This window comes from Pteropus vampyrus, unplaced genomic scaffold, assembly GCF_000151845.1.
Source record: "Pteropus vampyrus isolate Shadow unplaced genomic scaffold, Pvam_2.0 Scaffold9, whole genome shotgun sequence".
Classification (NCBI taxonomy): domain Eukaryota; kingdom Metazoa; phylum Chordata; class Mammalia; order Chiroptera; family Pteropodidae; genus Pteropus; species Pteropus vampyrus.
Genome location: NW_011888790.1, coordinates 14,861,987 through 14,886,180, shown reverse-complemented (window position 1 = coordinate 14,886,180; position 24,194 = coordinate 14,861,987). Strand labels below are relative to the sequence as shown.

Below are 24,194 nucleotides of genomic sequence, written 5' to 3'. Positions count from 1 at the left end.
CAAGATTTGGCTGAACTGTAGTAGGAGAGTTTCTCAGAAATATCACACCTCCCACAGTGCTGGAAATGAAGTCAAATACATGCTGTTTTGAAAAGAAATCATGCCTTATTCCTCCACATCCTCCAAACTCTCAGAATTAAAATCTCATAGCAGACAAAAAGATTTGCTTAATAAAGTACATATTATACGACATAGAAAATACTGTCAAGTCTTTTTTGAAAACATAGCAATTGTATTCATTATTGCAATGATGGGATTAATATACTCCTATTAACTTGACTAAGAAATTAGTCATACCTTTCTGTATGATACAATATCTGATTTAATGATATTAACTGGCCAATATTATCTTAGGAACTTTTAATGCCATATACTAGATATCTGGAAGATCTCAAAAGCTTATTTTTAAAAACGAGAGAAGCTTATTTTTAAAAAGTGTGTTACTTTTTCAAATAATGTGCTCAACATATTTTTCTTCAATCTCCAGATACCTTTCCAGGTGAAGTGCCTCTAAATTTAAAGCAATGACATCAATTGTTAATCCTTGAAGGCAGTGAAGATGACTATATAAGTATCTAGCATTCTCACTTAAAATTCTCACTGGTGACATAAATTGAGATACAATCTATAGTAGATATCATATGGCCTTGACAAATTTGTTTGATACATAAATGGCAAGACCAGATTGAAAGATGCCACTAAGATGATCTGCAGTCCTTCCCTGGCTAAAAAAGGACAAAAGTAAATGGAAGGATCTATGGGAGAATCGCCTTAATGTCCTGTAACATATCAAAGCTGGGGACAAACATAAAGGTAGGCTAAATGATTTCAAGAGTTACACTGTTCATATTGACTCTGAAGATCTTTCAGTACTTGGAGGGCACTAATAATATGAAAAGACTCCCTGGCATTGGTCTAGGAATAGGTAAGACCAAGCGCAAATCTATGCCCCTTAATAGGGGGTTCCTATTAAGGCCAGGGAAGAAGCTCTATGAAATCACCTCATGTGACTCGCTAGAGTCTTAGCTCTTCCTCTCCTCCACCTACATTCCTAAGCCTCTAAAATGATCCGGTAAATTTACAGGAAAAGTAAAATTACCTTCTATCCCTCAGACTGGGCCTGCAGGACTCAGAGTACTAACACCAATTTCTGACGGAATACACAAGGCAGATATAGATACCTCTATTAGGCTGAATAAACACATACAGATGACCAAGTCTAGAGGCAGAAAAAATGATGTTCCTGTCTTCTGTTCAGTTTTAAGAACAGAACAAAACAAAATAAAAATTCTAAGAAACCCCCCAGGAGATATGCTCTTCATGCCTCATTGTTAAGAACTGTATCTCATATCTATTATTAAATAAATGGAATTACCACAACTAATTTAGATTGAAATTCACCTCTGAGGCCACAGAAGGGCTCAATCTACCCAATAACTGATGTCTGAACAAAATCACAGTTCAGTTAGTAAGGAAGAAGAGATGTATAGATCCGGATAGATAACCAGGAGTGTTTCCTACAGCATGTTTGTACTTTTACGGGAAAAAACAACCAAAAGATGTTCTCTCTCCAACTTCTAGGAGAAGAAATAATATAAGTATTGAAAATTAATTATGATGATAATAATCAATGTTAAGACAAAACACTGAAACAAGTCAAACTTGGGAAAATATATATATATTCTGTAAAGCACTACAATAAAACTGTCTCTGGTATTTCTTGTTCTCCTAGGAACTACTGGCTCATAATGTGTAAATATTTAAAAGCAGTTTTTAAAGCATATGGTATAACTTTGGAATTCAGAATGGCTCAGAGAAGTTTGAGGTACTTTTGAAAACTGACATTCATGGCAGACCACCTCTATGGTCTACTACAGTGTGGGTAAACATATTCATGTAAAACACATATTGCTTGCATAGTACATATCATCACAAAAAGTTGCAGTGTGTATACCAGACTTTTCTAGTATACTATGTTGGACTATTAATAACTCAAATTTACATCCCAAAGGGCCACACTGCCCCCATTCAAACTCAAAAACAGCTGTGTAAACAAAGCGAGGGTGAGGGGCAGGTGTGTAAGATGTGAAGGGAGAGACACATGACACACTTGACCATTCAGAGATATAACTCCTTGGAACCTAGTGCTAGATATATGACAGGAAATATGCTAACCTTGTGCATGCAAACCTCTGGTCCTGTAAGTTCATTAAATATAATGATCAAATTATACAGTGGTCGATTTCTATTTTAGTAAGGAATACTAAGATTACACTCTCTACGATGTATATACAAAATAAGACTACATCCATGTTCCATCTATCCAAACGGTCACTACTAAATAGTTCAGAACAAACTCTGCCACACACATATACACACACCTGCTCATCAATAAAGTTAAGCTACCAAAATTCTGGCAGTACTCATAATAATGACCTTGGACATTCCTTGCTTGTTCAAGATTTTCCCCCTTGATTTTATTTCTACAAATCATCTTCTAGAATTCTGTATGTCTTTTATGGAACCTTAATAAATACTTTGTTTTCAACCATACTGTTCATCAGAATTACCTATAGAGCTTAAAAATACTCATATTCAAGTCTCATTCCTAGAGATTATAATTTAGAAGGTAGGAAGCATGTCCTACGTACTAAAAGTGTCATGGGCAACCAGAGTTTATAAAAATTGTAGAACATGGTTCCTATCTTTTTCTTTTGCTATCGCCATGATAAGGCAAGAAAATGGAGATAGGAGTGTGGCAAACTGAGGTTGCTTTTGTTATTCTTATGGCTTATTTTTCTACATTTTTCTATCTTTTGGCTTTCCAACTTTTTTTGACTTCCAAAACACTGAAGGTATTCATGTTGTATATTTCATCATATCACTCAGTTCTGTTTCTTCTTGCTTATTCTTTGCTTTCCTGACAACCAAAACTCCCAACTCTGTTCATTTCAGGTATGTATGAAGAAAATAAGTAACACTAAGATATTATAAACTTTTGACACTTAAGTCTAGTATTGTTTCTTGATAATCTAAATGATTCTCATTGGTTAAGATATTTTTGACAAGAAGGCCTTTCCATGAAATGACTGCCTATAAGAAGAGAAAATGAGAGTTTGTAGTGGCCAGTCACTGTTGTAACGAACTTTTCCAACACTTTTCTTATCTAAATCCTGGAGCCAAAAATGTCCTAACAACTCAGTGAAAAACAGTAACTTCCACTTTAGAGAAGAGAGGGTGAAACTGCCTTTATCCAAGCAGGATCCAATATTAATACTTGAGCATCTGTTAACTTGAGAGGCATCCATTACCAGGGTATGAAAATCTGGAGTTATTTTGTTCAACTATTTTTTCCAGAAGACTCAAAGAGAAACAGTGACTATGGGAGACAAAGAGAAGGAAACTTGATTTTGAATACTTATCATCCCATGCCTTTTATTTTGTCTGCAATATTCTTTCTACTTCTACTGATCTTTTAAGACACAGTATAATGGGTATGTATGTGTATACACAAGAAACCAAAAATATGGGTCTAGGAACTTATTTTTTAATTTCATTTGAAAAATCTGTCCATATTATTTGAATTTTCTGTTCTAAATTTTTTTACAAAAATAAAATATTAAGTTACTAACAGGGATTATCTGGTTTCTGGGATTAAGGGCTATTTTTACATCTCTGGATGGTGACAATGAGATATTATACATTTTTATATCACCCTGCTTAGCACAGTATGTGACATAACTGGCATTCAATACATGTTTGTTGAAGTGAACTAAACTCTACTTTTCATCAATTTGAGTTTCTTCTTTCTCAAGGTACTGACTTTTTATAAGCTCTTCCATCTCCCTTTATTATAGATAAAATGCCAAGTACAGTGCCTTGAAAATAGCAGTTGGAAAATAAATGTTAGTTCAATTCAATCATATTATCTTCTACCAGTATGAAATGCAGCTGCCAATGAAACAACAGTTTTATATATATGTATATTATGTACATGTGTGTGTTTTTATATCTATCTATCTATCTATCTATCTATCTATCTATCTATCTATCTATATATATATGTATGTATAGTGTATATATATATATACACACAAAATTCAAAATATGTATATAGGTAGGTGTATATATATATTCTTCATATATATGACTATATATATATATATATGTGTGTGTGTGTGTGTGTGTGTATATATATTCCTAGTCAAAAGAGAGGACCCCATCTATCTGCGGTGGGAAGTATCAGAATTAGGTCTGAGATCTGATGATACAGAGCAGTGGCTGCAAGGGGCCAGCAAGACCAGGGATGGGAATCTTAAGAAGGTACTGCCTAAAAAGGAAAGGAAAGTCTTTTGGAATAGGAGGCATTGTTGGGAGTATGACGACATAGTGAAAGAAGGAAGCAGGCAGCTGAAATTAAAGATCTTACACTGTCATACAGTACCTCTGAATTGAAATACGCATCAAGAATCTAAACCTACCCCCAATGGAGTCAATTATTAAAGAAACTCCACTTCATTGTGCCTGCAGAACAGGAAGCTCCTGAACTAAGAACCAAACCTCTCCTACATATAATCTTATGCTATTGTTGGTCTAGGAAAACTCTACACACATACTATTTTAAAAGCTGCAAAACTGTGAATGCACTAAGGGTTTTGTTTTTATTTTCTTGTCATTTATTTTAGAAAAGATGCACAAGAAGATTATAATATAATGTAAATATTGGGGTATATAATTTAGTTTAAATATTTTTTTCTATTTTTAGATTCACTATTTCTCCCAAATTTTTATCTTAAAAATTTTTGTGCTCAGAGAAAAACTGGAAATAATGGCAAAAAACCCCTATATTCTCCATGTAAATTAAACTATTGTTAACTTTTTGCCAATTTGCTTTCTTTCTCTCACTCTATAATCGCTATATATTCACAGTTTTACTTATGTGCACCTTTCCTAAAAGATACCTTTAGGAAAAAAGATGCTGACATAAAATAAATCAAATCCAATTAAATCTTTTTCATAAAACTTTTACCAGTTCTAAGGATGACATCTGTTTTGCCCAGTCAAATTTAAACAGAATTACACAATTGTGATTTTAATTTTAATTTGATTATTAAAAAATAATCAAAATTTCAAAATTTCATAGATTTAAAAACTAAGAAAAAGAATATCGTCCATATACACACAACATCTTGACCTCAAAATTCTTAACAAGAGATACTGAATGTTGATAAAGACTTTATTAAACTAACAGAAAAGAGAACTGCTGATATTAATAGACTAAATAACCACCAAATCTGAGCCAGTGGTTTTTGAAATCATATTATGGAGTGCTATAACATATAAAATTGATCAGAGGAATTCCAGGAGCTGCTCTAGGTGAAGAGTTGTGGGGCGCTTCAAGTCCTGTCAACGTACCTTGTACTTTGCTTCTCAGGCACCTTCTCAGTCTAGGGAGTACAGTATGAATATCATTATTTTTATGCAACTGCACAGTTTTTCAGCTTTTAAAAATCATAGTATGTTGACTCTTCAAAATACAATACGGAACTTTTTTTTGAGAAATATCAATATTCCTTATAAAATGGAGGCTTTGAAATAAAAGCAAACCTTGGAACTCTATATTCATGACAAAATAACTTAGCTTTACTATGTTACTAAATGTATACCTCAAAGGTATTTTTAAACAGAACTTCTCTAAAACATATGCCACATAAAATTTTCAAATATTTGCAGTTTTCAGTATTCATTAAGACCATTTATGACCAAGGAAAGTATAACAAAATACATAAGGTGACAGTACATCCAATTTCATTTGCTATAACATTAAAATTACAAGAATATCAAATACTTCAAATATTAATTCAAAATGACAATAATGTGAACAAAAAGAGAGAAGCCATTATGCCGAAATAAATAAAATTATGAGATATAGAGAAGTTCGTACCTTGATGCGGCTTTTCAAACTCTTCAGATAAGAGGTGGTAGCAACAACCTACACTGCAAACTCCCTTGATTTCAGACTTGGAAGTAAATATTCGCAGAGTATTTGAAGCAAGATCACCGCAAGTATGTAGACCTACCATCAAACAATCCTTTAAAAATGAGAAAAATAAATTTTGGCAATTAAAAGGAGGTCTAAAAAGAAATTTCAGGTGACGATTTTAAATGTTCATTAAGATATGTGGAGCTTTTAAAAATGATCACGTTCCACCAAGAAAGTACTATTTTTTTTATTTTCATGACAAGTAATTATTTTCTTCATAGGCAAAATGACTGTGATCATTTGTCACAACTGACATTCTTTTGAGTTTACTGTCTACCTTTTTTAGTTACTTATCCATTAGAATTTTCTCTCTTCTCTTTCACCACTAATATTTACTTAACTACTAGCCAAAGTAAAGGTTAGACCAATCAAATGAAGCATGCATTACTAAGACAAACTTGTGATTTGAGACACATTTATAACTTACTAGTCATTTCTTTTTATTCTCTTCTTTACAGATTGCCAATCAAAACTTACAAAACACCGTCATATAAAACAAATACATGGTGCTAAGTTAACATTTCTACTCCAACACCAAAAAAAGTGTATTTAGTTCATTCACTGTATCAAATATTGCAGTATAAATTCAATATAAATTTTTTTGTTCTAAATTTTAAAACAAATTAAAAAAAAAAAAAACCTCCTATGAAATGTTTCTTCTAGTTCCCAAAGCCTGAATAAATGTACACACATATAGAATGGGTACAGCTGCATATAGTCACGGAGTCTTGATCAGTATACCAAGTTTGTTCTAACTCTTCAGTGCATTAATTTCCTCATCTGTAAAATGAGGATAATAATAGTACCTCACCTCAGTAAGTTATTGAAAGACTTAAAGAAGTTAATACTGCTAAATGATAATATAATCTCTGGCACACATAAAATTCAGTAAAACTTTTCTATTCTTATCATTATTATCATCACGTTATTATAAATACAAAATAGCGGTTTTAAGTTGTGAATCAAGCATGTTTTTATAACTATCATCAGAAAAAATACAATTGTTGTATTTCATTTATTTTACTAAAAAATGTTATTCTAGTCCATATCATCTAGACAAAAAGCAGAGCTGAAGTCTAACCTTTCCAAAGAAAAAAACTGTACCTGTAAGTAGCTTTGACCTGATAGAACATTCATTTGCTTCAACCATCATTCTCTGCAAAGTGAGTTTTAGAGTGTTGTGCAACTATTTTGCTTGTCTTAATAATTAGATAGTTTAGGTACGTTTTATTTAGATGTTATATGTTATAAATAAAAAGGAATTTAGAGAGGAAGGGTTTATTTCTAATTAAGGGTAAAACAAAAGAGTTATAAATCTCTCTTTAAGCTTAGCTTAGCTCTCTCTGAAGATAATACAAGAATATTTAATCTCATTCTTTGCTGTATTCATCATATAAGATTAGCTAATATTAGCAGACTGCAGACAAAAATATGTAATCACTGTATTATCCCAATAGTAACATATTTAAGTATTGTGTGTATGTGTGTTGTGGGGTGGGGAGGGGATGGGAGATATTAGTTAATTCTGGTTATTAAATTGTTAATTCACTACAGAACCCAAGGAACATTCTTCTAGTTATATTCTATATTAGACAGATTCATCTGAGTTTGCATATACTTTTGAACATATTCTTTCAACAAGATTTTGAAAAACATAACTATATGATAATAAGCATTAAAAATTTATAGTTTTTGAAGTTAGGTTAAAGTAATTGGGGTTGTTTAATCTTAACAGAAAGTTAAAGTATAACCTAATTAGTGATTTTATATGGAGGAAAAACAATTTATGAGGATTAACCAGTTTTCCTTAACCAGTGATATCCAAAATATCTAGGGAAAAAAAATTCCTCAATTATAAAATGACAAGATGACAAAACAGTGGTCAGTGATAACACAAGAATTTAAATTTATTAAAAAACCTCTGGTATCTTTTATTTCTTTAGGGAAGAATTTCTGAAAAATTTAACAACTTCAAAGGCTACCTTTTTAAGACAATAAGTTAGGCCAAATGGTTTCTAGAAGCTCCTCTACAATATTGTTTTAACCTACAATGTTGCCTTTAAGATATATTGTCTTTCAGTTACATAATTTGACATACCTGTAGTTTAGTAGAAAAAGTTAAATTCTTCAAGAATACTCAGAAGCTACTCTTGCTTGAAAAAATTGCACGTTTGGTTATCAAGGCTAACATTAAATATAATATTGCTCTACGTACTTCTTTACTTCAAATGTAAATTAAAATGTAAGAGTTTTCTTGGATTGGAATTTTAATAAATCCCAAGTTGCATCATGAGAAGTTTGCTTACTAGCTTTTGTGCTAGTACCTGTTTGATTTAGGAAGGTTGAAATGAGTAGAGGGCAAACTGTAATTTTCAGATTTTGTACTCTTGTCAGATTTTGATAACTGTGAGAATCATGAAAGCCAGCATAATATTAAATTTTCTTGGTCTTTTAAATTAATGTAATCAAAGATATATGGATTAAGTAAACTACTATTAAAATGTAATTCTATGCCTTAGAGCATTTTTATAAACCAAATTAAAGGATTCAAAAGTGAAATCACCTCCAGATCTTTAATAATATCATGTAGTTCTGAATCAGCAGTGATAAAAGATGTTAAAGGTGAATATATATTTGATTCACTTGACGTTGATGTAGTTTTTCTTCTCTCTTTATTTGCTTCAGATATTTTTCTCTTCGGTATTTGGGAAGAAGTAGATTCTATGGCATCAATAGGCAAAAGGTCTATAAGAGAAAAGGCATTTTCGAAACACAAATTTTCTTCTCGATGTGAACAGACATGTAGGTTTTCCATTTGTTTTCTGATGTTGGAAATTACAGAGCCTGAAAAATCTGGCAAAAAATCTGACGTAGACATCATTTCTTGATCTGTAGGACTGTTGTTACATACTCTTTCAGTATCTCCTTTATATTTAATTTCATCTTGTGTTTTCTTTTCTTTTGTCATTTTTAATGCCAGTCCACTGACATCTAATTTTGACTGAGTATGATAAACTTTCCAATGTTTCTTCAATTTCCTGTTTCTCTCCTGAGCTCCATGAGTATTGGTATTTGAAGAATCGATTCCATAAACTTTTAATCCATACTTCAAGGACAAAAAGGAACTAAGGTAGCCTTTTCCAGAACCTAGGTCAATTACCTAAAGTAAGAAAAACAGAATGAAGTAAAGGATTTTAGTTAGATGGTAATAAAAAGAATTCTTGATATAATTTTTTAAAAAGCAAGTAAACAAATGGTTGTATAATTTATACAACCTATTAATTTTTATTTTAATTTTTGATTTCTTTTAAAAAGCAACCACTTTCATCATTTTTATTCAACATTTTAAAAGAGGTTCTCAATAGTGGAATAAGTCTACAAAAAGATGTGAAAGACATAAATATTGGAAATAAAACTGCTTCCTCATAAATGACATGACTGTGTCTGCAGAAAATCCTGAAGAATATACAAGAAAAGCTAATAGAACTAGTAAGTGAATTTAGCAATGTGTTAAGATATAGGATCATTTAAAATTCATAATGAACCATCAGAACACATACAATAATAGAGTAGCAAAGAACAATTAGAAAATAAAATTTAAAACCAAGTGAGTTAAAATAGCATAAGAATAGAATATCTAGGAATAAATGTAACAAAGGTTGCTATTTAAAATATATAGTTAAAAAGGCAAGTACTATATTTGTAAATCATTTCTCTGACAAATGGTTTGTATCCAGAATATATAAAGAACTGTTACAACTCAATAATAAGACAAGCAATTAATTAAAAAGTAGGCAAGAGATTTGAAGACAAACTTTACAAATAAGATACAAGTGGCCAATGAGAAAAGATTCCCAATATCACTGGTCATCAGGGAAATGTAAACTAAAATCATAATGATATACACGCAAAAGTAAAACAGTACAGACACTCTGGAACACACTGGCAATTTACCATAAAGTTAAAACATACACTTATTATATAACCTACAAATCCCACTTCAGGCTATTTATCGAAGAGAAATGAAAACATGTCCACATGAAGTCTTGTATGTGAGTAATCATAGCAGCCAATGACAACTAAAATGTCCATCAACTGGTAAGTGAAAAAAACAAATTGTGGTATTACCATACTATGGCATACTACCCATCAAGAAAGAGAAAGAGTAAATACGACAACCTTGATGATTCGCAGAAGCTATGTGCTAAAGGAAAGAAGACAACCAAAAAAGTCTATATACTATTTGATTCTATTTTTATGATGTTCTAGAATAGTTAAAACTATAAGCAAACCAGTTCCCTTAGAATGGAGGAAAAACTATCTTGCAAAATTGCATGAGGAAACTTTTTATGGTGACAGAAATATTTTTTTATTACGATGGTGGTTACACATATGCATACAATTACCAAATTAATCAAACAGTACACTTAGAATTGCTGAATGTGTAAATTATACTTTAATAAAACTAAAAATGATAAGAGAAAATTACCAAGATTATTACTGTATTGCCATGTCTTTTTGTAAGAAACAGACAATTATAAAAATATTTCATGAGAAATTATTACCTAATCTTATTATATCTATCTTTAATTCCTAAAATCATTTAAACCCTGAAATAAGTATGAATCGTTTAAGGAAACATTCTAATATTTGAAGTAATGCATATCATTAATTAAATCCTCAAAAATATCAGGGTCTTATAATTTGAGTAGTTCATAAGTAAGACTCTAATAAATAACATCCCCTAAATAAGTAATTAGCTTGTAAATAATTCCCTACACCCCTTTTTTACATTAATCTCTGGGCTAGATATTGTGACAAACACAGAAGCATTAAATATCTTGATTCTAAGAAACTACAATCTAACTAAAGATACCATATATACTCATGAATACAAGGGCTATACAGTAGAAACTCTATTAATCAATTCTCTCATATCTGAAGCTCCAGAGAAAGCTAAGCTTTCCTCTCCTACAAAACTTATTCACTGATGCCGATGACAAGCTTTAACACTAGCAACCACTGGGTTGCTTGTAAACACCAACAGTTTTTCCTACCAATTCATATGTTTTCTTACTAAGAGGTAACTGAGTTTCTTCCCAGATCTGTTTATGAAACTTCCACTTGTGAATCAGGAAAATTCTGGCTGCAAGTAACAGAACATTAAGTTTTGAACGATGAAGAAAATTCACCTCACTTAAGAAATCAGTCAGTAGAGTGGCTGAACCATTCACAGTCTTGACAACATACAAACTTTGGGTCATCTTATTTGTAACTCTTTCGGTTATAAGACGGCTGTAGAAACTCTAAGAATCATGTCTTCACAATATAGTATCTAAAAATCTTTTCAGTAATGAGCAACTTTTCCTAGGAAATCTGTCAGCTGACTTACACTACATATTATTGACCCAAGCTGACTTTTATCCGCCTGAAAATTGGCCTTTTTAGTTATACATGTAGTGTCAGCAATAGAATAAAAAACTGTGCAATTAAAAGTTACATAAGCCATACAACTTTTTGCCTTCTAACTATCTGCTCTGAATTGCAATATTTCCACCATCCTGATCTCCTACCCTTTATTCACAATAGTTTTTTTTCATTCTGGATCATTTTATAGGTTTGAAGATATAGGAATCTTTAGTCCAATGCCTGTGGGAGGTATCTTCCTAATCTGCTTTTCACAGAAAGATTGTTATACACAGTGGTTACACTTCTTAATAGTATTAGTATGATACCATACTTCAGATAGAAGAGTTACATTTTGATGACTGACCTGGAGATCTAATTCCTGTTCTAGGCTGAGTTTCAAATTTATAACTCCAGTAGGGAATTCTTCCATAAACTTCATACTCATATATCCAACAGTCTACCTAACATTTCCACTTGAATATCTAATAAGCATCTCAAATTTAACATATTCAAAATGAAGTTTTTGATATTCTTTGTAAAACTTGTCCCTTCCATAATCTTCTCCATCACAGTTAATATCTCCATACTTAAGTGGAGATCAGGACTCCTTTCTTTCTCACATACTCCATCTGAATTGTGTGTAAATCCAAAAGCTTACAAAGGGTACATCATACCAACTGCACCCTAAGCCTGGCTTACTGCAACAGCCTCCTCAGTGGTCTTCTTGCTCCCATCTTTCTCTCCTTGAGCCTATTCTCAAGAGAGCAAAACAAAGTCTGATCATAACACTTCTCTTAGCAAAATCTCTCATCACCTCTCTAATCATATCTCCTGCTACTAACTTCCTTTGTTACTGGGTTTTTGCCTCGACTCTAGAAGCTAATGCTCAGGTAGGAGCTAATTTCTGAACAGTATGAATAGACTATAGCGAAGAATGTAAAGACTTTTCAACACAGCACCCAGAGTGATCCAGGGGCTCCAATGGCTTCCCGTCTCATTCAGAATTAAAAGCCCAAATCATCACAAATGGCCTCTAAGGCATTACAACTTCATCACCAGCCTTCTATCATTGCAGCCTCAGCTGCTGCTACTCTGCCCTTGTTCTCGCCACTGAAGTTCGTTAATCCTGGCTTCCTGGCTCTTCCAAGAACACGCCGGGCGTATTTCCACATTAGAGCCATTGAACATGTTATTCCCTCTACCTAAAACAGTTTTTGGCCAGATATTCTAAAGGAAAACTCTCTTCCCAATCAAAAAATTTAATCTCCCATCTCTGAATTAGGAATCTCCCATTCTTTTCCTTTTCATTTATTTTTTGTCTTTAAAGTGTATCAACATATATAATAAAACATAATCATGTTATTATCTATTTCTCTTTATTAGAATATAAATGCCATAAGGGCGAAGATATTTTTTGTTTTGTTCACTACTCTATCCTTAGTATTTTTAACAGTGCCTGACACATGGTAGAGGCTAAAGAAATACTTGTTAAATGAATGCAAGCATGCAAGTATGAATGAGTGAAAATATTTTAGATAGTAATATGAATGAGAAGCAAAGGTTTTGGTACGTAGGGAGCAATATGGTTGAGGCAAAAAGGAATTGTTTTTTTCGTCTCTAGCTCCCTATGGTTTCAGAATCTGGGTTTCCATCTATCACATGAAATTTGTATTTGTTAAATCTTCATTTTAAAGTAGTATACACATAATACATTTTAAACTTTATTATTGTGAGAATCAAATATTGATATCAAGAGATTTAAGAGAAAGACCATTTAAGTCTTTACTTTAGGTTATTTCATTTCCTGGGAACAATTTCTATTGCTTTATAAAAGTTCTCTTAAAGCAGGTGTTACATGATACTTAAGCTATTTCAATTTTTTCCCTTCACTTTAGAAGTAAAATAAATCTGCTTTATTAATTTAAAGTTATTTATTATTATATAATGTTTCATATAAATAAAATAATAAATATAGTCAAAATGTATAGTTTTGAAGCACAATAACAAATGCCCCTTATCTTAGTTTGGGTTACTACAGAGTGGCTTCTACAACAAAGGTAAGTACAATGATTAATTTGGGAGGTGAAAAAAGGGTAGGGAAGTAGAGAAGAAAAAAAAAATCAAGATACCACTTTAGGGCAACTTGGATTTAACTGTACCAGGAAACTCTAAGAGCTAGTGTAGAACATGCACCTCAGACTCTAAGAGCTAGTGTAGAACATGCACCTCACTGACCTGACATGTCAGGGGGTTGATATATTTGTATATCAACTTGTATCAATCATTGATTCAAGGCTGCTCACAGAGAGGAATTCATGTATGCAGACAGCGACTTGTTTCAGCAGCCAGAGAAAACCCACAGGGAAAGAAATGAAGATACAGCCAGGTGGAAAGCCGGCTGGCACACCATGAAACGGTACAGCTCAAGAGTATTTGGGTTAGGCATCCAACAGCATCTGCTATACCTGTGAACCCACCGGCCATCCCAGGATCTGCAATATTAGCATTTCCACTGCATATAACTATGTTTTCCTTCCATAATCCATCTCTCTGCTTTCCCTATCAGAGGTAATAACTATTCTCAAATTATTGTTTATGATTCCCTTGCTTCTTTAATAGTTTTCACATATTTTTTGCATTAAGAATATATCATACTTTGCTTAAGAGCTTTTTAAAAATGGTCTCATAAAGTATGTAGTCTTCTACAAATTGCTTATTTTCTCCATTCAATTTTATGTTTCTAATAGTCATCCATGTAGTACGTATGGCAATAGTGTGTTAACTTTTACTGTACATTTGCCCCTTCTGATACAACTGAGCAGCAGCGACATGGTAAGCCTGTTGCTGATCCTGAGAGGTACTGCTTAGGTATGACACACTGGGGAAAAGGCTGAAAACCATTGCCTTAGCTCTTGTCTCTCTAGCCCCTACCCTAGAGAGCTATGTCATCACAAGTGGCTCTGCACTCCTAGCCCAAGCTGTGATAGTTTTCTAATCATCCTCAAACTCTCCACAAGTCTGGAAGGATCTATGGAAAAGATTCTAACAGCTAATAAAAACTGAAGGAGGGACAATCCTCTATTACCCCCATAGATGTTCTCGCAAGGATAAGAAAAATAATTTACTATTTTTATAAGCCAGGGAAAAGAAAAAATAACTTACTATTTTTATAGGCCCAGGCAATCTTTGATTTTATTTTAACATCTGTTTTCAGACATCACTAACTTACACAAAAGTTATTTTTCACAACAGGAATGCATTGTAATTCTGACAGTATGAAAGAATCCAAGCTCTAAAACATAGTTTCTTTATGTTACTATAACGAGGCAGGTGCCCCAGACCACAGCTTGCTGACTCAGGTACTGAGAACACCTGGTGTCAAATAATTCTGCAGGATGTCATCACTTTAACGAAGCCTCAGTTGGAGTTAGAATATATAAAAGAGAATTACTCTTAACTTCTAGCTACTCTGAAAAGGGTGAAATTTGTGGCAAAACATTAATAGTTGTATCTTATTTTTAGTATAAACTTGTTATAATTACAGTATATTGGGAAATGAGAGCACATTTTTAAAGGAGCTGAGATATCTCACACCAGCTATTATTTAATGACATTTTAAAGGCTACATGGCAATAGTAGAAAAGGAAATCTGAATAATATAAAAAATGAGACTAATCTTAACATCTGAAAATATAGGAAAATACTCTTACCTGCTTTATTCCATAGTAATCGGCAATACTGCTGATCAGCTCTGACATTGCCTGAACTTCATGAGATTTTTTCAAATTCATAAACTCATCTGGCTTCACATTTTTACCTGAACAAAATTTTAAAAAAATTAAAATACTACTACTAAAGAAAAAAGTTATTAACTATCAGTCGACATTCATGTTTTCTGTAACTAAATATAAAAATAACACAGAGATTCTATTGTGGTGGCTCTATAACAGATCTCTTAGCTTAGCTGCTATGAATCAAATTAGAATTAATAAAATAAGTAAGAAGACCCATAGAACATTATTCAAAATGTTCCCTGACACATAAAACAATGAACTATAAAGGAAAAATTTATAACTGAACTATAATGTAGAAAAAAAAGTGGAGATCTATAATAATAAAGTTGTTCTGTTTAATATATGCATGAGAAAACTCATTTGGCACAAGCCAATCTATCTGGGCTCAAAATATAAGGTCTAACACTAAATTAAGAACACGTTGGAAACATACACATACATGAACAATATATTGCTTCTAAGTGTCTAAAAACATATACACACACACACATGAACACACCTACCAGTTTTCTGTTTTTGATTTCCTCGAAGGGATATAAGCAACTGTTCGAACGGCGTACATATTCCCAAGTTTTGTATACAATAATATTTCGCAGCCAGAGCAAAGGCTTCCACACTCACCAGCTTCCGGGAAGTTCCACAAAATATTTGAGGAAAATCTGTAATACCTTAAAAAAATCAGGAAATGTTAGCAATAATTAAATAATAGCTAATCGTGTGAGATTTAAACAATAAATGAAAAACGTGGCTCTTTACAAGTCATAACATTTTCATTTTGGTGTTTATTTTGGCAAAATCTTTACTGCTTCCATTGTGTTTGTTATTTAAACTATTAGCTATCTGGAACACTTAGTTTTCTCTTAATTCAGTACACGTATATTAAAACTCCAAATTAAAATTTGGCCTTTTTTTTTGTTCCAGGAAACAAAAAAAAGAAAAAAATTTTAAATTTTTTTTAAAATTTTAAAAAAAACTGTTAAACTGTAATGTAGTCATTAAGTTTATGAACAGTCCTGGCTGACCTACGAATGTAAATTTAAAAGAGGTCAGTCTCCACAACACCATTATTCCTTGTCCACATGCATGTGGAACAATGCCAATAACCTCAGGGTTATAAGTGTTACCGTAAAGCAGTTCCTGCATCATCTGAAACATGTTGATTTGTGTGTTGGATGTGTGTACGTGTTCAATGCACTGAACTCGATATGAGTTCTAAAACTAATAAGGTTACAATCAGGTGAAAACAGTCATTTTCTTCCCATGGTTAGTTTTAAGCCAGACATTTTATAAAGTTAGTATAGAATCAATAGTTTCCAAATGCGCACTCATTAGAAAATTCTGGTAAACTGTCATACTGTTTGCAACATCCGGTGGCCCTCTCTGTGTGAGAATCATACACCTTGCTAAACTTAGGTGTGGCAACATCTCACCAAGGTGGACCATGTCATTTTCAGACAGAAGTTTTAAGAGTATCAGAAGAGTCACTACGCTTCCTTTTTCCAAAACTAATTAATACTTGAAGGATGTATCAAGATGGAACCTACCTTACTTAGCCTGAGTCTCTGAGTGACTGCAATAGAGATATCACTACTGTCAAACCACAATGGACATTCAGCATATATGAAAATGAACTTCATTGTTTCTAGACACTGAGTTTTTAGGTTTATTACTAAAGCATAATCTTGCCTCTTCTAATGTCTACACAGAGGCACACTGATAGATCTGCTTTTAATTTACTTAATATCATTTTTCTATGGCCATTTTTAATGTATGTTAATTTATTAACAAAGATTAAAAAAAGGCATTCCAATTTGTCTATGATGGTACAAAGAAATTAGCTGAATGGAGTAGTCCAATGAAGTCTATTCACTGAAAATTATTTTTAATAATTCAAAAAAGCCATACATCCAGTGGTTAAATGAAGTATTTAAGATGTTCACTTTACAGAAGCATGTGCCATCCAGGGAACAACTTTGGTTTTTTTCAAAAAAAACATACTTTATTCTATGAAGTCTATTCTATGACAGCTGATCCTCCATAGTTACTTATAAAATTATAAAATGCCACTTAAACACAAAGAATAATGATGCTCCTTAGCAAAAATGAAAAGCAAGGAAATTGATGAAGGCTTACAGAATTCTAAATGAAAAATGGCATCTTTAACATAGTATCTTTTTAAAGCTAATAAATATCTACTAAGTTGCTGGTGGTAATGTTTACTAAATTAATTAATAAGAATAAAATTGGCAGAGATGTGTAACTTCCATTTCTGAATCTACTAAATGGAAATTTAAATTACAAAATTACTATAGTGATTTATTTGAGACATATTTTGTATATAATATAAAGTTCTTTGGACATTTTACAAACTGAATTTACTGACACAGCCAAAAGTAATAAAATCCACATCAAAATATTTAGGCATGATACAGAGGGGAAAACTCAGTCAACTATTAAGTGAGACGCTCAGGTTTAAGGGCAGTCTCAACATCCCCAAGTTCCAGGGCAGCAATTTCTAAGAGTGTGATAGAATAAGAGTATTAAATCTCGAAGTGCAGAGGGACTATTATAGTAGTCAGTTATTGGACAATGTTGCCAACAGAAAGAAATGTGATGTTTCTGTTGGAAAAGTAAAGGTTCAAATCAACTTAACTATCCTACTGAAAATACTTGAAAAAATTCCAATTTAAACTGAATTAAATGTTGTTAATTTGCTTTTAATTATAGGCCTCCCAGTAATTTCAGAAATTTGGAGATCTAAATTACAGATGTTATCTTTTTAATAATGTTTACCTTTATAAAAGGATAGCGTTCTTATTCAGTCCATTAGTTTATGTCATTTAGAGCTACACAACTTTATTCAGGTAGTCTAGAATTCTATGAAAAAAAAATCTATTTAAATTATGGAAATACAGCTTCTGTACTTTCTTTGTTTGCAAGAAATCCAGCTTGTAATTTCTATTACTTGAGAGAGACAGGGAGAGACAGGGAGAGACAGGGAGGGGGAGGGGAGGGGAGGGAGACATAGAAGGAGGAAGGGAGGGAAAGACGGAGGGAGTGTCAATGATCTTGTGTGTGTGTGTGTCAATAATTTTGTCTTTCTTCCATCTCTGAAACAGTACTGTGAAAAGCTATGTGGCGATGGTAACAGTGTGTATAGTCCTCACAGCACTTCCCTAGGTACTTTCATGCGTTTGGATTTGGCAACCAGCAAAACAGAAACCAGAGTGCTACTCGTCTTATAATTAGTTTATATTTAATTAGATTTTTTTTTTTTTTTTTTAACACAGAGAAAGCTTTGTTTTTAAGTTTGGTGCCCACCGCACCTGCATATTGCGTGGCTTGATTATTTTGCCAATATCCCCCTCTACTGGAAGTACCTGTTCTGCTCTATTACATGCTTTTGAATTTATTCTTAGTTTTGTACATCCTACATCACTATTCCACAGAGGTTTCTTATAAGATAGGTTAATTGGATATAAAGAAGCGAGGGGAGCAAAGAGACGGGAAAAGTTATTTTCTATAAATATATGATCAGGAAAAATCTCTTTTTAAACAACAGAGATCAATGTATAGGGAAAGATAGAAAAGCTATATGTAACGCATGTTGCATTATGAAAATTTCAAGGTAGAGAAATATTTCAAAACTAAAAATAAAATAAACAATAAATGTATATTTACATTTAATAAATAAAAAAATTTTTCAAAACTAAACATGTTATTTTACTTGAATGTTATCTAGCACTCTAAGAAAGTCAGTACTGTTATGATTCACAATAACTCATCGCTATTATTGTTAACATTTATTGCACATTTACTATGTGCCGGCACTGCGTTAAACAGCTTACATTTAATGGAATAGTCTTATAAGCTAGTTACATAGTGCTCTTATTCCCATTTATAGAGAAAGAAACTGAGATTTAGAGAGGCTACAACTTAGCCAGCTTTCCGCAGACATTAAATAGCAAGGTACGTGAACCAAGGGAGTGTTCAACCTTGCTCTTAATTCCCACATTCGAATAGCATGCCATAGCAATAAGTTCAGTGGACAACAAATGAAATCAGGCAAGACAGCAGTTAAGAAAGGTGTGAGGCAGATCTGACCGTCAGAATCACTTCTAGTAAGAACTGCCTCTGGCAGAGATCAATATATGTAGTATCTTAAACCTCATACTCACTTTATCTTCTTAATTCTTTTAACTTTCTTCCCTCAACACCTCCCTCACTTCCAGAAGTGTTCTTAAGGTTTTAAGAAATTAAGAAAATATTTTCTACATTTAAAACAATTGACAAGTCTCTGAAAAGGAACTTAAAAGTTTTCATGATAAGACACTGTTGTGGTATCTATACCTAGAAACAAAACAACTGCTTCCTTTCATGCCCATTGTAAAGCAACAATAACTTGCATACAGCAGGCATTGGGTTAGTAGGGAATGAATAGATGAAGGATAAATTAATGGATAAAAGAAATTCCTCAATATGCTTGCTACTGTAGCACCACCGGCTATACTGGGAGGAACAAATTATAAGGTTCTGTGGTGGCAGTTATCACTGACGTCACAAGAAGGACTGCACTAGCACTGCTGAAACTGTTGGAGCAGCATAAAACCTCTCATCTCAGCCATGTTTATAATCACAAGGTGAGAAAAGAATGACTTAGAACATTTAGAATGCAATGTAAGACAAAATGCTATTATATGCTAAATTCTGAGGTTTAACTGTATTACAGGGGTTAGGGCAAAGGTCACTATTGCTATTATCACATAGCCTTGGACAGTCCCACACCCAGAATTTCAAGAAATCAACAGTGCCCTCTTAATAACAATCTTCACAAGGACAGAAATGGTCTGTATTCATTTCTACATATGTCCTACAAATGTCTCCAATTCAAAAGGTTCAAAACTGAACTGAACACTCTCATGCTCACCAAACCTTTCCTTTTTCCTATTTGTTTACAAGTGTCATCCCTCACCCAGTGCTGAAATTAAAAGTCTGTACAGTATCTTAAATGCTCCTTGTGCCCTCCAAACACATCTCCAGCCACCCATCAATCCTAATGTAAAAATGTCTTTCATGTGGGAGAACCCCCAATCACTGTTGTGGTTCAACCTCTATTAATTCTCACCAGTGCCATGGCAATAGCTTCATAGGTGATTACTTATCAACAAAACTCCTATAGCACAATGTTCAGTAAGTGTTGGATAAGTCGAATTGAACATGTTTTCTAAAATGGAAATTTACTCTTATATTCAGTGCAAATTTAATCACATATGTAAAGGCTTTGGCTTCCGTTAACAGCTGACTTGAGGCTTCAATCCTTTTATACCTGCTTAGTAGACTTCGATGCAAAGTTATGTCTTGCTAAACTATGAAAATTATAGCTCAGATGTGTTAGATTTTATGAACGTTTGACTATACCTATAATTCTATCATCTATGTAAGGAAGAAAATAGAATACATACTGTTGCTTTTAAAAATAAATCAATTTATATCACCCAATTATATGCTAAGAAATTTTTTCCCTAAGGAAAAAATTAGAGTAATTTATGGTTGCATATGAAATGAAAAAATATATTATTTCAACATGTAATCATACTCTTAGAAATAATAAGATATAATTAACAAAGAATTGACATGCATGTCCTTATTGTGCCAATAGTAACATCATGCTGAATGTATAAAGCACGTGTAACAATTTCAAAAGCATTTTCACATTTAACTAAGTTATTTATAAAATCAAAAGAAATATAAAAACAAGAAAATCTAACTACAGTATTTTAACTATTACAAATCTTTTTCATAGTTTATTGGAAGGAAAATGAAAACATCATACAAAGAAACAGCAATTAAGAAACTGATTTGGTAAATGAAAAATAAACTTGATTAAAAAGAAACAATTCTGAGATGCCTACTATGTGCAAAGTTATAACTGATGCCGATAAAGCTAATTTGTCACAATTTGTGATTCATCTATGAGACATGATATGAGACATGGACAGCAAACGTTCAGTGGGGCTCAGCAATTCCCAGTTTGAATTCTACTGAGATGCCGCATGGGATATGCTTACTCAGACCTTTGCACTTGTTTTAACAGATCGTCTTCTAGCAGATATTTTCATGGCTCACTCTCTCACTTCTTTTGGGTCTTGGCTTAAAGGTTGCCATTTCAGTGAAAACTGCAACTTCACTCAACACTCATCCCTCTCTGACCCTTTATTAATATTTTATAACACTATCACCATTTGACATAGAGAACACAGATTTTTATTTGCTGTATCCCCAGAACCTAGAATGTCTGATACTTAATAAGTACTCAATGAATGAGTGAGTAAATGACTGAGCAAGAATTAGGTTTGAATTCTGGTTCTCAGACTGTCTATCTCTGTGTGGCCATGAACAATTTATTTATCTGTTCTGAGATTTATTGATAAAATGTGGAAAAATAAGTATTTTATGATGTTGTTTTAAAGAATACGTGCATATATATACATATATATTCATATACATATACACATGTATTTACATACACAGATGTGAGTATATGTGTGTGTGCGTGCATATCCATGCACACACACACACTATCCTAACACAGAGCTTAGAACATAGTGGGTAACTCCCAAATCAAATTAAGTAACTGAGTATCCTAACACTTAGGGCTCTGTTGGAATATGAGGTGGAAAATACTCAAATATTTAGGCCCAGAACACCATACTAGAGAAGACCTTGAAACAAAGATCAATATAGATACTCAGTTTCTAATTGTGGGGCATGCCAGGACAAAGGAGGCTTGGAACACCTCTGTCATTAGAATGAAGGCATGACAGGGATAGGTGAGCTGCAACTTGAAGTACAATGGAGAAGTTCAATAGTCAAAACTGAGTACTGCATTCTGGGTAGGATAAAAGCAAGAATTACTCAGTGTTTGGGTAATTCCATTCTAGAATCAGCTGTAATGTACAGAAGAAAATTTTAGTACCAATGTTATTTCTTACTAAATTTGATGTGAAATTTGGTAGATAGGTTATAACTTTCACTACGCCTTAAAGACCTGATGAGGAGTTTCAATTCTGCTTAACTAGAATGTTTTCATTTCCTATTATCAAGTCTCTATTTTCGGAAAATAACCAAAACCAAAAGATAGCAGATTGCTAGAAATTCAACAACTTCAAGCTCAATTTAAAATTAAGAGTATTTAAGAATAAATTAAGTAAATATTTGTAAATGTTTTCTGAAAAATAAATTTAAATAATAAATCAATGTGATTGTTAGCAAAATATAAATTCCAGATTGTAAAACTTTAAAAATCGATATTATAAATGTAAAAAATACTTTAAAAATAAACCTATTTCGGTACAGTAAGTGCTCTGAAATCAATCTCTTGTTCTCTTGTTCCCAACACAGACACCTCATTTCCTACTTTAACTGTCATTTCTGAACAACACCGTATGCTCCACTGCCCTACAGTGCCTCAACAATGCCAGCAGCTTAGTAACTAACTCTGCCATTGATCTCTTACTGAGAAGACCAATATTTCTTTTCTATACATTGACTTGGGTCTAGACTTCCAAGTTTTTAAGAATAAAAAAGGCTTTTTGTTTTCTTTATTATTAAGGCAGGACACTTAAAGGACTTTTTGTTCCAGTTATCCTGTAAGTATAATTAAATTAATAATAAGGGCCACTGAGAGAGTAAAATTAAGTCATACCTCTCCTTTAAAATTGTACTTTTTTCCCGTTGTGCATTTCAGTAACTTGAGTTTAATTTTTTGTTATTCTTATTCTAAACTTAGTTATATTTCAACATTAATGTAAAATAGATATGTGTCTAGTCTACTATCTCATAACTAAATTCAGTTATAATCATTTGCTAAGTAAAAGGAATGTGCGAAAGGCATTTGCATTAAACTTACACTTTTCTCTATCTAGTTCCTATTGTATATCCAGTAAATCTTATTCTTTAATTGCTTAATTTTTGTAATAATGTGCATAATCATAAAAATCAGATCAATTTTATTCTCTAGGGGCCATTATTCGAGATGGCTGCTATGCAGAGAATAAACATATAAAAGGCCAACTTAAAATTTAAGTTTAAATTTGCCATTTTGATTTAAATGATCAAGTAAGAGGGTTAAATCAAGATAAAGTCAAAGAATTTTGTAATACTAATAATGCTTTCAACCTCTTATCCTGAGGTGTAAGAGACAGAGAAGCCTATGAATCACCTAAAGCTATATGTTGTGTGTCTATTTGTGAGCTTATATGCTCTACTTTGGTGACCTCAAACACGGTATGTCTAAAACAGAATGCATCATTCCCCAAACAGCTCCCTCTGTTGATTTTCCTAATTTGTGAATGATATTATTCATTATTATTCTTCAAGACATTCCCACAGTCAAAATCTTGGAATTATCTTCGATTCCTCCATTTCTTTGAACCCTATATAAATATCAGTCACCAAGAAATGACAAATTCTCTCTTACAATATCTTTTAAAACTATCACTTTCTTTCCATTGCCATTACCACCATGCTCTGGGCACATCCTTCATCTCCAGACTACCACAGAGTTTCTAACCGGGGTCCACATGGAAGGATGATTCCAAACACTTTAATAGACTAGTCTCCAGAAACTGGATACAATATTTTTTTCTAATCTTGTCTAATCTGCTCTACCTACCTGAAATGCTCTCTACTTAGCCACATTAAATGTAACACATTTAATGAGAGCCTACTATGTGGCTCTCACTATATATTAGATATCAGCATTCAGACTAGGAGAGTCAAAGGCAACAAATCATTCTAATACAATGTGCTAACTGTCCTAATAAAGGTAGGCATAAAATAAATAATATACAGATGATCAGTTTTGTTATCAATTTAATATAATTTGAAAGGAGAAAAAAAATGTATGTTTACTAAATCAGTGGGATGAGAGAGTTCCAAGCAAAGAG

General features: G+C 32.7%; 1 protein-coding gene across 2 annotated transcripts in view; it reads right to left on the bottom strand.

Annotated features, from left to right (window-relative positions):
• METTL25 (methyltransferase like 25) overlaps window positions 1–24,194 on the bottom strand; it is a 94,704-nt gene that overhangs the window by 59,649 nt on the left and 10,861 nt on the right. For both annotated transcript variants that reach the window (XM_011374892.2, XM_011374902.2), the window contains exons 2-5: window positions 15,750–15,914; window positions 15,163–15,269; window positions 8,607–9,203; window positions 5,945–6,092 (exon numbers count right to left, since the gene is read on the bottom strand). In XM_011374892.2, coding sequence (XP_011373194.1) covers window positions 5,945–6,092; window positions 8,607–9,203; window positions 15,163–15,269; window positions 15,750–15,914 — 1,017 coding nt within the window. The remainder of the gene's footprint in view (window positions 1–5,944; window positions 6,093–8,606; window positions 9,204–15,162; window positions 15,270–15,749; window positions 15,915–24,194) is intronic.